The following is a 15,184-nucleotide window of genomic DNA, read 5'->3' on the forward strand; positions in this document are numbered from 1 at the left end:
GAGTATAGGTTCTCTGGGGGTCGCTGGGTTTGATTTTTGCAGTCAGAATGCGACCCGGCCGTGGCTATGAGGCCTTATGAGATAAAAATGTGGAAACCACATCCCTTCGCACTAATCTTTAAATCATATCCAGCCTGTAACATTGTTCTACCGTAGGCTCGTCTGGGGCTATTATGCTAAATATTTGCTAAGTCCTGGATACTGGGTGTTGGCTTACAGTCTTGCATCGCTGCCAGATAGTCACAAAAGTCTAAATTGGTGAGTGTAAAAACTAGCCTAACTACTCTGCAGCTCATAGTGTGTATGCTGGCATCCGCTATAGAGCGGTGTAACATGATACCAGCTTACATGCAGCGGGTAGAGAACACGCTTTCATGTTCAGGGAGAGCTGGGAAATCGAGGTAAAGTGATATATTTATTGAAACCTCAAATTGGAGGTCATATATGTGACAAATACATCACCATTGAATTAGCTGCCGTCACCTCACAAATTGCTTCTCATAACAGATTGCCTCACTCTCCGCACGTAATCTAATCACTTTTTAATATTTTCCTAAATGATTTTAGTATTTTTTTTAATCGTGCTTTATAGAGAGCTTTAGATGTGGCTTACAGGTGCAGATGGCTTGATTTGGCTACAAGCGAGCAGAGCGTGCCGTTCCCTAAGTGGGTGCGATCACATTTTCTCCTTTGCCGTGGGTCTTGCTTACCTGATCTTATTAGGAGTCGTAATGAGGCCAAGTCTACGCGAACAGTCCCAGTGTATCTGTATACGCTTTGATTGGTTGTCAGCATTTACTGGTAGTTAGGGGCCTTTTACATGTAATGATTGTTGTGCAAAATGAACAAAAACGCACAATAATGGTTAGGTCTAAACGCACAGGCATCTCGCATTATTTTTCTTTTTCATTTGTCGCTCAGTTTCAAAAGGCATAAAAATCATCGCTGGTTCGCTGACTTCTCGCTGCGTCTAAACGTTCTAAACTCAGTGTTTCACATAGAATGTGAATCGCTAAGCAAAAAATGAGTGATTCTCAGTGATGATCTGCCTGTCTAAACATTCTGCAAGAACGCAAACAAGCTAGCAATGACGTCACCCGCTTGTGCGCTTGTTTAGACGCCAGTCGTCCCGTGTAAATGTAGTAGTAGTGTTGGAAGTCACTTTAAAAAAAAAAAGCCCCTTCACAGATTTAATATTATGCACAGATAATATAAGTACATGGATCAGAATAAGGCCGTGTAAAGCGAGCATATTGTAACGCGTCCATAATACAGATCCGTATTAAGGCCGCCTGCAGACGGGTGGGTCGGATCCGGCAGCGAGGATTCTCGCCGCGGGACCCGACTTGAGCGCCTGCAGAGAGCGGCGCATACTCACCTGCGGCCCCGGCTTTTTCATGTGCTGGCAGCCGGTGCATGCGCAGACTGGAGCCAGCGGCGGGTGAGTGACGTTTCTGTGCGGGGCTCTGCGAGCCCAGCACAGAAATAGAGCATGCCGTGGTTTGTTTGCCGCGCAAGATTTCGCGCGGACATCTGCATAGGATTGCATTTGTTAACGCAATCCTATGCAGGCTTCCAGCTGCGGAAATCCTGCCGCGGAATTTCCGCCTGCTGCAGGCGGCCTTAAGATGACTTTATAGCCGTATTTCATCAGTATTTGTCTCCATATATTTTATTTTCTACTAGCCAAGTACTGATCCGTATTTACTCAGTAGACAGTAATACCGATATGGAGGCAAATGCTTTAAAAAATAGTTCATGCTGCGTTTTTAAAAAGCATCCGTGAAAAATATGGCCGTGTAAATGGATACATAGATTTACATTAGTTGCGTATTATGGTCCGCTAAACACAGACCAAATATGGAGCTTAAATACGCTCATCTGAAAGTACCCTAAGGCCTCATGCCCGCAGCCGGGTTGGATTTCCACTGCGAAAGCTGGCAGGGGAATTAGACTTGGTGCCCCACAGAGACCCCATACTCGCCTCTCCGGATGCGCCATGCTGTGTGAGGACGTTTTAATTTATTTTTTTGCAAAACAAGTTGTACTTTTCAACTATGCAACAAATTTATCGTGTGTGTGTGTGTGTGTGTGTATATAATATATATAATTTCACTCCACATCACATGAGTGAGAGCATTGCAAATAGGAATGAAACCATTGAAAATCATTGGTTTCATAGTTCTGCGTTTTCATTCTCTCATTTTGTGCGATTTTATCCAAAGTGTGGAGGCACCCTAAGGCCGCCTGCAGACGGCCGGGTCAGATCCCGCTGTGAGATTTCTCGCAGCGGGATCCGACCCGTGTGACTGCGGCTCACCTGCTCCCGCGTCTGCCAGCTCTTCTATGTGCTGGCTGCCGCCCAGCCGGCGCATGCGCAGAGCGGAGCCGGCGCGTCACTAGTAACATTTCTGTGCAGGACTCTGCGAGACCCACACTGAAATAGATCATGCCGCGATTTGTTTTCCATGCGTATTTTCACACGGACAAATTGCGTCCGTCTGCATAGGATTGCATTATGTAATGCAATCCTATGGCAGCGGGCACGGTAGAAATTTCCGCCTGTCTGCAGGAGGCCTAAGAGGGAGACCTCAGTAATGCCAGATTTCCCAAATTGTTAAATGCCATCACAAAGCATTCTTGTAAAACATCATCATGTTACTATCCACATAGGTCAGGGGGAGCCATGTTACATGTATTTAAGGGGTTTTCCCACAACAACTTCTCCTCCACTCCGTCCTTCTTGGTTGCTGCTGAGCAGCACATGTGACGGCTGCAGCCAATCACTGGCTACAGGAAGTCACTGTTATGACCAGTGATTGGCTGCAACTGTGACATGTGCTACTGAGCTGCAACCAGGAAGGACGGAGTGGTGGAGAAGCAGGTGTAGGAAAAGCATTGTATATCTGTGGTTACAATCCCCTTTAATCTCTAAGAGGAGAGGAAGTTGCCTTAGCTGATGGTTTACCCTGCAGATGAGGCAGCCCTTTAATAACAAGTAGATGTGGCTTGCGCAGCCATTGATCAGCTCGGTCGGACAGCTAGAAGCCAAGTGTGCTCTTTGCTGTTGTGACATGGTAAGCTGCTTGTGTGCACTTGGCTTTATGCCACAGATCCTTCAAGTTCTTCGCTGTATTGCAGCTTGTAGAATGGATTTATCTCATGGAGTAAACACAATGTAATATTAGTTAAAGGTAATGTAAAAATATATTATTGTATTTTTACTGCAGTCATTTAAAGGGGACCCGTCACATCCTTGCTCCAATAATGTCTCTCCTATTCTCTCCAAACTGGTTGTGTTTAAACTCGTCTCCCAGTGCTGTAGAACCGAGTGGGCGCTCCGCACGGCTCCCGACCAATGGATGGCCTCAGACTAGACTGACAGTGATGGGGGCTGCTCATATAATTGTTGGAGAGTTCAGAGCCTGGGTAAGAGATTGCATATCCTAGCCATAGTAATGGCACTTGTAAGGGTGCATTCACACGGCTGAGTATTCATGGGCTGAAATAGCTGATACCTTATGTGTTTGTTCTAGCGACAGTCTTTTACACCTGTGCTTACGCAGTGTATTCGCGCGCATAAGTAAATAAAATCCCATCAATTTTGGGCATGAATATACACATTGCTTTCAATGGGCCATTATTGTGCATAACACACTTCAAGATAGAATGTGGTGCGGTTTCATGCAACTGAAAGGGGTTGTCCCGCGGCAGCAAGTGGGGTTATACACTTCTGTATGGCCATATTAATGCACTTTGTAATATACATCGTATAGCCATACAGAAGTTATTCACTTACCTGCTCCGTTGCTGGCGTCCCCGTCACCATGGTGCCGTCTAATTTCAGCGTCTAATCGCCCGATTAGACGCGCTTGCGCAAATGGGTCTTTTCCCCTCGGCTCGGCAGCAGCGGCGTTCTGGCTCCGCCCCTTCTACGCGTCATCACGTAGCTCCGCCCCATGACGTGTGCCGATTCCAGCCTCCTGATTGGCTGGAATCGGCACATGTGACGGGGCGGAGCTACGCGATGACGCGAGAAAGGGGGCGGAGCCAGAACGCCGCTGCTGCCGAGCCGAAGGGAAAAGACCCATTTGCGCAAGCGTGTCTAATCGGGCGATTAGACGCTGAAATTAGACGGCACCATGGCGACGGGGACGCCAGCAACGGAGCAGGTAAGTGAATAACTTCTGTATGGCTCATATTTAATGCACGATGTATATTACAAAGTGCATTAATATGGCCATACAGAAGTGTATAACCCCACTTGCTATCGCGGGACAACCCCTTGAAGTTCGTGTGAAAAATACACATCCGTAAATTAACACATCGAGATCAATAGGCTGTATACACTGTGTATTACACGCATAAAAAATACCTACGTAATATGCAGCATATTTATGCTGGTGTGAATGAGCCCTACAAGGCTGTCATGATTTCAGCAGGTAGAGGTTATTCGTTCAAGGAGTCGTTCAGGTTTAGAAAGAATATGACTTTTTCCATCCAAAAATTGGACGTCACCTGTCCGTGTCTAGTCTTAGAGCTTCTTAACATGAACGTAATTGCGCATGTTTTTGCACATATAAAAATATACACGCGCCAGAAAAATATGCAAGGGGTTGCATGAAATGCTGCACAATACCACAGGGAAACTAATACATCTAGACCTCATTAGGCATTTTAAATCCATGGAAGGGATGTGTCGCGCGTGTGAACTGGCCCTGTGTGTGCAAAAAGTGCAGTAATAAGTACAGGCATATGTGCAACTAAACCTCATTAACCTTGTTCATGCAAATATGTTGTGCTGAGGCGAGCATTTTTGCTCATATGCTCATGTGAAGCGGCCCTTAAAGACACACTTCAGATCACTGCACACACACACTGCACACTCGCTTTTTTGTTTGCTTACAAAGCTCTTAGCTGCAGTAATTGCTGAAATGACTCTTCTGGAAAAGTTATGTGTGTCCAGAACATGACCAGAGCAGTTTTTTATCCCTGGGAGATAAACTGTAACGTACATAACGGCTAACAGAGATCTTACATAGACAAAGTATATTAGCAAATTGGATAATTTTTATTATTCTATGACTAACCCTTATGTGCTGAACCCATAATATCACTTTGAGGGTGAATTCAGACGACCATATATCGGCGTCTCTCTTTGCAGGGGGAGGAGGCTGGAAGAGCCGGAAGCAGTGCTGTGAGCTCCCGCCCCCTCTCTGCCTCCTCTCCACCCCCCCTGCACTATTTTTAACGAGGAGAGGCAGGGCGGGGGTGGAGCTAATTCCCGTAACTTCGCCCCGCCTTCTCTCATTGCAAATAGTGCAGAGGGCATTGCAAATAGTGCAGAGGGGCAGAGAGGGGGCGGGAGCTCAGAGCACTGCTTCCGGCTCTTACAGCCTCCTCCCAGCCGATATACGGTCGTCTGAATGCACCCTTAGAGAGTAGTTACTACTTTGTGTGGATGATAGGGGTGTTGGATAACGGTAAATGGATGTAGTACGGGTATGCTATATCAAATCTCTGTTGAAACCCACATTCTAAAGTTTAATGGGAATTTGCGCCATAGTACATACATTGTGGACATTTTCCACATGAGGACTTGAAAACAAAGGTTCAGATTTTATGCTTTAGCCATGTTGGAAAGTCCACATACGGGGTTTTCCCATGGACTGCGGATTCATAGTGACAAGAAGTGAAAAGCCACATCAGAAATCTACGGATTTAGAAAAATCCACCACGGATTAAGGCCATATGAACGTAGCCTCAGGGTGCTTATAGATGGAACGATAAGGGTTCAGAAAATCGTTCCAACAAATGAAGGTGAACGATAATTGTTCAGTCTAAACACGAGCCAATGACTGAGAATCCTTCTCTTTTAATTCGTCATTTATTTTCTACAGGCATAACAACCATGGTTGGCTCATCCACTTGTCGTTTAAACAGCACTTGTTCAGTCTTTCTCATTTGCTAGGGTGACAGACTGAACGATACTCAATGATCAAACGAGAATCTGCTGACCTAAAAAGAGTCTTATTTTTTTTTTCTCCATCGATCAGCTGATTGTGCGCCCGCTAACAGCGACGCAATAATGGCGGGGACGGAACAGTTGCAGCGCAAGTCTCTGCTCCGACCTCCATGAAGTGTCTGCCTGCAGTTTTTAATGCAGAATTGAAAACTGCTTAAAACCTGCCTGTAATTCCGCATTAAAAGTTGTTGTTTAGAGTCTGAGCAGGGGGTTCTGGCCTGGGGCCTTACTCAGGGGAGGTCTGTAGTTTATGCAAACTGTGGTTTATATGTTTAGGCGGTATTTGTATGATCTGTATTTATTTTAGGGTCTGTTGAAGGGGGCTATATGTACTATTTATGATTCAAATCTAGTAAATTATGGGCATACCCCTGTATAAATGGGAGGGCTACAATTAAACAAAAAATAGTGCTGCTATTTCGTGCCACCTTTTGAAACCTCCCGGATGTCCCTTCTCAAAAATTGGCAAATATGGAGTAACATTAAGGTGAACTGCAATTACACATGAAGTTGACTGCAGTTCTTGCATTTTCTATGTAGCAGTACGGGATGTGGAGTTTGTAGTTCAGTCAAACCTCTAGTTTCGTTGGTAATTCGTCTGAAAGCAATCGGCCAAACTTGAAACCAATGAAATTAGAGGCAATTATTTCCATAAGAATCAAGGTAAATCCAATTAATTTGTTCTAGACATTCCAATTTTCGGGAGTAAAATCACAGCAAAATGCCAACATCGAAATCGCAGCGTTTTGCTAGCGCTACATGTGAGAGTGGCCTAAAGCTACATTTACACAGGTCAGTGCGATATTGGGAATGAGAAACACCTGATGTGAGGTGTTTTTCATTCCAAAACTCCTTGCATCTTTTCTGTGAAATTGTGATCCTCAAGCACGTGTTGCACGCTCATCAGAGGATCGCAAGCGTCTTCCATTGATTTCAATAGGAGACATCACATCACACGGCATACAAGTAGATACAATGTCTTTAAGGCCTCATGCACACGGCCGGCCGGGTCGGATTCCGCCTGCGAAAAATCGCAGCGTAATCAGACCTCGCACCCCCTAGAGTTCCTTTACTCGCCTCTCCGGATCCGCTGTGAATGTCTCGTCCAGCGAGCTGGCACGCATGGGCAGTGTAGCGCATGATGCGCTGGCGGTGATGCGGATTCTTGCGGTAGTTCCGCTGTGCTCACAACGGAAATATCGCAGGATGAACTGCTTCCATTGACTGCAATGGAAGCTGATCACACAATTTTCCGCACAGAATAGAATATGCTACGATTCTCCCCCGTGAGTGGAAAATCGCAGTTGATTTCCGCTCGTGGGCATTGGAGAATCATTTACCACAGCATGTCTATGGATGGACATTGCTGCAGAATTCGCTCAGGTGTCTGACCGCGAATTCTGCTGCGATAATTCGTCTGTGGGCATTAGCCATTAAGGTCCCATTGAAAACAACGGGCGAGACGTTTCGAAGGAACGCCCAAAGATACAACATGCTGCAATTTCTAACTTCCCAGTTTCACTATAAGGGAAAATAAAAACCGCTCATGTGAAGTCAGTTCATATTCGTGTGAGTTTTTAGCATCTCGCAACACACAAAACTTGTGCAAGATTCTAGCCCGTGTGAATAGGAGCTCTCACTGAAATGAACTTCTTCCCAGCAGTGTGTAGGATTTTGTAGCAATCTTGATGCTTCTGATACTTTCCACTGGAGTTTTGCTACAGTGTTTCCATTCTGCGTTGAGCCTTCAAATCTGGTGGGCATTCTATCAAATATGTCAGTGGAAAGTAGAAGGGTGTGTAGAGATGGCCGGACGTATACTCTGGGTGTTAGTGCAGCTCCGCTCTGGATACTATGACTGCATGGGTGAGATAATCTGATATGATTATGATACATCTGTCTCAGCTGGGAAGTCTACGCTGTCCTCCTGTAATTGCTGGAGAATTATGAACATTTCAGGACTTGTTGGACCAAAAGTCTCTAGCTCACGTCACATGTATCTGTTTGTATTCACGTAAAGCGCTACGACAGGCGGATTTGTAATTGTAATGGAAGGCTCTGACAATGTGAGCCAGCTGGCAAAATTAGGGTGAGGTGGGTGACGATGCCAAAATGTGCCTCGAAGCGCTCACTAATGACTGTGACTTTTTAATTTTGGGCCAAACCAGGAGGGTTGGAGAGAATCCAGCAACTAGAAGAAAGTGTGATAAGTATATGTCAATCAGATTATGGAAAAGTAATATACCTGGGGGAAGCCGTCGTGAATAAAAGACCTTTTTTGGTTTATGGTCCTGGCCACTGACGGCTTTCCTTTTTTTTCCCTCCTCTTTATAGCTGCATTAAATTATATAATTGGAGCAAGGAAGGAAGAGCTAATGCTCCTTTATTAAGACTTTTCCTACTATACTATATACTGCACATACTGGGTATTCTAACAGTTTCCATCATAGGCACATGCAGAATCATTTCACCTCATAGCAAAACTCAGAATGGGCCTGTGTGTGTGTGTGTGTGTGTGTGTGTGTTATATATTATATTGATTTGATAGGCTTGACTGCATACAGCTACCACTAGGGGACACTAACTATGAATGTGGATCTACAAGGCTAATGGTTAAAAGAAAAATAACAACATTGTCCCCCTATTCCAATAGGTAGCTGCCTACACTTCTGGTGCACTGTGTGAAGGATCCTTCGAAAGCTGGGGTACATTGACATTCTCTGAGGTCGGAGGAGTTTAGCACGTGCCGGCTGTCTAACAGGCCGGGTACAATTGGCACACGTGACCCATAAGCAGAACAGCACAATATAAGGGGAAGGGTGGAGGCTGAGAACCGGACGCCGGGCACCTCTTAAGGCGAGCCTGCTAGTTGTTAGACTCCGTTGTCCACTAGTGACTCCAAGACTCTTGAAGCCTTGCTCAAACAAGATACCGGACTCCGAACCATAAAACTGTCACTAATAACTTTACATTTGCATGATTTTGTTCATACTTCTCCTTAGGCCTCATGTCCACGGGGAAAATCAGGCCCGCTACGGATTCTCCATGGAGAATCTGCAGCGGGTCCCTACTGCCCCGCGGACAAGAGGGCTGAAAATAAGAATAAATCAGAATAAACTTACCTCTCGCACGCTCCGGATACTTCCTTCGCTGCGGCGTCATCTTCTCTGCGTCGCGGCCAGATCATCTTTCTTCGGCCCGGTGGATGCGCAGGATGACGTCGGTGACGTGCCCCGCGCATGCGCCGTCCCGAAGCAAAATGATCCGGCCGCGACTGAGAGAAGATGACGCGGCGGCGAAGAGAAGAAACGGAGCGGGTGAGTAAAATCTGATTTTTGTCTCCCGCGGATCCGGACGGCTTCCATAGGCTTCAATAGAAGCCCGCGGGAGCCATCCCCGCGGGAGACCCGCATGAAAATGGAGCATGGTCCAGATTTTTTCATGCTCCATTTTTTTTAAAATCACTTTTATTGACCATCCGCGGGTATTTATCTACCCCGCGGGTGGTCAATGCATCCCTATGGGGTGCGGATCCGCGTGCAGGAGAAGAGTTAAAATCTGCTGCGGATTTTAATTCTTCTTTTGCCCGTGGACATGAGCCCTTTGACCTAAGGCCTGTTTCACATCTGCGTTGGAATCAAGCCAAGCACCTGAGTGGGAACCAAATGGATCCCTTTATAGTCAATGGAATCTTTTTGCCAGTATTTGGTTCCATCCAGAGACAGAGCTATTCGGGCGCGGGGATCCACTTTTCTTGCTCCCTGACGCAGATATTGAACCATCCTAACAACTGCTATCTTGGAAGCTAAGAAGATTGGGGATCTCTCCTATACATGGAGCTACTTGGATCTTCTTTCCGTAGCTTGAAAAAGGCTTAGATTAAGTCGAAACGTCGCCATTTTATGGAGCAATAAAACCCTTTTTTTACTATCTTTACACCGTTGATGCTGCCGCCTCCTTGGATACCATTGCATTTATTTGGGGTTTGGTTCATGACCCCACAGGTGGCTTGGCATATACAGACTGAAACCTCTGCACTGAAGTGCATGTGTTAGGTGTGCTGCAGGATTTTCCTATTTCTACTTTTCTTGCTCCCTGACGCAGATATTGAACCATCCTAACAACTGCTATCTTGGAAGCTAAAAAGATTGGGGATCTCTCCTATACATGGAGCTACTTGGATCTTCTTTCCGTAGCTCTCCTAGAAAATGAATGTGGTTGTATAATGGACAGCAAAGCCAAAATGATTGTGCGCTGAACTTTTTACATGTAAAACTGCTTGAGACAATCTAGTTTGCGAAGATACACATATATTACAATGAACGATTGTTTATGAGAAGACTCGCGCTCTTATATAATGTAATATTCAGTGTTTCCCTTGTAGCCTTTAGGAATACATTTAGAGACTGTCGCCTACTTTTAAGCCGTGAGCTATACTTATGGGCTGAAAGTAGGTAACCCGCTGGGTCTGGGGATGTTAAACTTGCCTTTCCCCGGTGTCAGCGCTGAAGGTGGCTGCTGAATGCATTGAGCCATGCAATAAGTAGTTCACCGTTTTTAGTTTTATAATGGGCGGCCTACTTAGCAGTGCCGCGCATAACACATCTCCAGACTCAGCGGGTCACCTACTCTCAGCCCATAAGCTTAGCTCATAGGGTTAAATGTAGGTTACAGATAACCTATAAGGGTTTTGTGTGGATTCAGCAAATAAATATTTTACACAGAATCCAGTAGACAAAACCCCCTTATGCTTCCTTGTAAATTTGGACACATGCAGGGTACAGTAAAACCCAACGCACCTCTATGGGTGCCCTATTACAGCTCAAACACAATAGAGCCATAATACAGGCCCATGCATGAGACCTGAAAAATTTACTATAACATTATACCATCATATACTTGATTTCTTCCATTTACAGCCTGTGAAATAGCTGGGGGAAGGGTAACATTTTTTCCCTTGTAGAGAGCACCACAAGGATATAGGGAATCATATGGGCTATGCAGTGCTCCCTGGGAAAGAGCTATGCAAATGAGTGATGGAATCATCCTCCACAGAGCCACCTATTGGAATGGTAGCTACTAGGGATGAGCGAGCATACTCGCTAAGGCAAACTGCTCGAGCGAGTAGTGCCTTATTCGAGTACCTGCCCGCTCGTCTCTAAAGATTCGGCTGCCGGCGGGGAGGAACGGAGGGGAGATCTCTCTCACCCTCCCTCCCCCCCCCCCCGCGCCCCCTGCTCACCGCCGCAACTCGCCTCTCACCCGATCGGCAGCTGAATCTTAAGAGACGAGCGGGCAGGTATTTGAATAAGGCACTACTCGCTCGAGTAGTTTGCCTTAGCGAGTATGCTCGCTCATCTCTAGTAGCTACCCTAAGGCTGGGCTCACATGGGACAGATTTGTAGCGGAATTTCTGTGCGGCAAATCCACCCACGGCTCAAAATCCCAGGAGTAGCCAGCCATGTGGATGACATTTTGCAAAAATCTCATCCACACGGGCCAGCAAAGCCGGGCGGAACCGGTGATGTGGCGCGTTATTGACAGCCGTCAGTTCTTTTTTTTTTCTTTCTGTTGCGGCCTCACTCCTCTCTGTGGGGAGAAAAAACCGCAACGAAATGCTGGCGGCCAAATCGCTCTAAAATGCCACAGATTTTGAAGCTGCGGCTCTCCTGCGGAAATCTCACAGCCTTTCGGTGCGGCGAAACAGCGGGATTTCCGTCCCGTGGGAAGCCAGCCTAAGAGTCAATATCAGACCTTTTGACAGGCCTTGTATTATGGCCTGAGATGTAAGCCAAACCCGAATATCCATGTTATGACTGCTCACATCCCTAATCATATTACAAGGCCTGTTGAGAGGTTGGGTATTGACTCAAAGGGTAACTAGCATTCCAATAGGTGGCGCTGAGGAGGATCATTCCATCACTAGGAAAACCTATGGTATCTATAGCTATGATCGAGGACTATTACCTAGAATGCTAGAATTGGGACTTTTGGGTGTGCAGACGGATTATAGATAACCAGTGACAAATACTTTTCATAGTTATACAATTAGACGTATGTTCCGACTTTATCCAAACTTTGTATTTAGTCATTTCATCTGCACCATAAGAATTAATTAAAAAATTATAAATATAAGGAAAGCAAATAACCCCCTCTGCAGGGAGATCATATACAGTAAGTAGTGCTGCCACCCCCTGTGTTACTAGGAGTGTAACTTCTGAGTTACTTTTAGAAGCTGATGCATGAAGCAGCTGTCGTACTCACTACCTAGCGCAGCCCCTGAAATAGAAAGCCATGTGACAGGAGTGGCCATCACTTTGTATTGGTTTCCATGTAAGTGATGCTCCGATACGTCACGTTACACACCACAACATGTGAAGTGGACATACTCTCCGATGAGCCCGCAGTGGACAGATCAGTAGTGTCTACGGAGCCTGTCCTTCTATAGCTCTACATCGCCATTTCTGAGAAGTCGAGAGGGATTTTGTTTTGCGTTGCTTGACTTTATGAAGACCTATATGTAACGTGAGGAATCCTACAGTTGAGACTCAGAGTAAAATGTTTCCTTTTCTGCTTTCCTCGCTTTTACAAGGCTTATTCGTCTTCCCATGGCCGAATTCAGGTGGAAATTCAACTGCACAACCTGAAACAAGAAGTCTTCCGTGCCGGGAATACACAGGGAACTGCTCAGGTAATTGAATGGAAACATGCTGGGAATTGCTGTGTCAGCCGTTCTGCTGGCTATGGCATACAATGCACGCCTCCTGTATCTGCCCTTTATATCGTTATTATAAGGGAGGTTATCCCACTTCCAGCAGTCATTTTTCATACTGAAAGTCCAGAAATGCCGGTAATAGCTGTTGTTTTAAGTAAGTTGCATTGTCTAGTTTGCCCTGTTTTGGATATTTGTTTCTTTAACAGTTTTTGTAAGTTTCAATTTTTCTAACCTAAAACATAACAATACATTTTTTGCTTCTATGTGTCTTTGCTGCTGCTAACCTGTGCTGAGGACAGAGTCACTCTCCTTCCCCCTCTGGCAACTCACAATATAGTCCCTTCTTTTTTTCCTACAAAACTGTCCATAGGTATTGTGGGATCCAGAATTGTGAAGATATATACTATATGATATGCACAGTTTGCACTTCCCTAGAGATCAAGCAGGGAAGCTGTGTATTTGTGCTGTCTGCTCTGCAGTGGACTGAGGATTGCTATGCAGAGAGCTGGCTGTGGGGGGATAGACTGACCTTGGAGGTGTACCAGCACTCAGCTGATTAGATGGATGCGCACATTGCTATACACTTTGAACACCAGGTGGCGCCATCCTATGTAAGTAAATATCAAAGGAGCTTGTTCACCTTTTTGGTTCAGTTTTCCTGCTCTGCTATGGTGGTACCGAATGGTGCCAAACAGACCCTACTGGCTATAATGGGGTCCTTTAAGTTTCCGTAAAATTCGTAATTTGCAATTTATTTATTTTCGCTGCCACGTGTGAATGTTTTGTAGTGTATTGTCCTGCAATTTTGTGAGTGTTTGAATCAGAATCTGCACCGAAAATCTTAACAAACTTACCATATCTGAACATCACCTAAAGGTAAATAGATTGTTTCTGCATTCTTAGGGCTACAATCACACTGGCGAACGTGATATTGGGACGAGAAACTCAGCTGTATGTCGCACTTGCCAATATGAGGGGTTTTTTTTCCATGGCGATGCAAAGCGTTTTTGATTTCAAGACTCATTGCATCACTTCTGTGACATTGTGATCCTCAGGCCCGGATTTCACACGTATCAAAGGCTCGCGAGTGCCATGTGATGTCTTTTACGGTCCTTTGGATAACAATGGGAGAGGTGTTCTACACAGACACACAAAGATAGAACATGCTGTTTTGTTTTATTGCTAGTGTGAAGGAATGAATCCATTCAAAAAAATGGAGTTCTTACTTGTGCAAGTTCTGAGCACAGAAACGTGTGCAAGCATATCGCTCATGTGAATACTACTAATATAGAGCAGCAGTTATCTCGCCTCTCGTAACGAGACTGCTGATGTAACAGGTACACAGCTGTAGCTGTATATTTACAGTTCCGGATACAATTTGCTTAGAAATTGTCTTTCACAATGCCCGCCTGTAGAGCCAAGCACCGCTCCCCCCATACAGCGCTATCCACGGATGCCCCCATGCCAGGCAGGGCATCCGATCAGTGCCAGCCAAGTTCATAAAATAAATGAATAATCTGGATTAATGTCCCTATCAGAGTGACAGAACAAAGTAAGTTGATGGAAATAGTAACTTTTGGAGTCTGCGACGGTCTTGTGAAAACCTAAACAAGTCCCTGAGAATAATGTAGTCATGGTTTGTACAGGGATTTCCCTCTGATTCACCTTTTGTTATAATGCCAATGAAAAGGTTGGTGAGGCAGGAATGTTAAAAAAAGACATTTGGTAGAGAAGAGTGACAATCGGCGCCCAGGTCAGTGACTTCCCCAGGAATTAAAAAAAAAAAATCACCAATAAATGTAAGAGGCAGTCCAATTTGGAAACCCCTTACCACATAGTGGGTCACCTGCTAGTCACTTCTCGGAGTCGGGGCACCATGGGGTTGGCTGTTGTTCCCAGGAATATCCGCTGGCCTTTCATTTGCAGAGCAAATTCAAGGAGTATTTTGGTTTCAGCAAATAAATGTTATTTTTGAATTGTTTACCTCTTGTGTATAAACCTGCCCTGGTCCTATGATGATCGCACAGATACTGAACTTAATAGAATGCACTGTACTATAACATCTGTGGGTCCATCACCTGCCATAGGGAACAGAAAACAACAAAGGTTCCAATTAAATGACAGCAAGCGGAGATCTTGCAAGACCTGAGGAATTAATACAGAAAGTATATTGGAAAATTGCAACTTTTCAGTATACAAAAAATACAATTATTTGCTGAAATTGGGATACCTCTTTAAAGGGGTTGTCCGCGAGTCTGGAAAAGCTGGGAGGGACCCCAGGTGCATCGGCAGCAGTAGTTGGCTGTGAAAGGCCAGAAGTTTTTAACAACTTTTCAGAAGAGGGCATCCCCAGGACCTGCATAACCTGCTGATGTGGTGTATGAAGGGATCACACCTGCACAGCACCTTGAGCTGCAAATATTGCTGCTGCTTTAATTAGTTTA

At 45.3% G+C, this 15,184-nt stretch overlaps 1 protein-coding gene across 1 annotated transcript in view; it reads left to right on the forward strand.

The window, feature by feature from the left end:
* BTC (betacellulin) overlaps positions 1-15,184 on the forward strand; it is an 84,389-nt gene that overhangs the window by 11,337 nt on the left and 57,868 nt on the right. The window contains exon 2 of the mRNA XM_066574080.1: positions 12,618-12,716. Within this exon, the coding sequence (XP_066430177.1) occupies positions 12,618-12,716 (99 nt within the window). The remainder of the gene's footprint in view (positions 1-12,617; positions 12,717-15,184) is intronic.

Source organism: Eleutherodactylus coqui, chromosome 7, assembly GCF_035609145.1.
Source record: "Eleutherodactylus coqui strain aEleCoq1 chromosome 7, aEleCoq1.hap1, whole genome shotgun sequence".
Taxonomy (NCBI): Eukaryota; Metazoa; Chordata; class Amphibia; order Anura; family Eleutherodactylidae; genus Eleutherodactylus; species Eleutherodactylus coqui.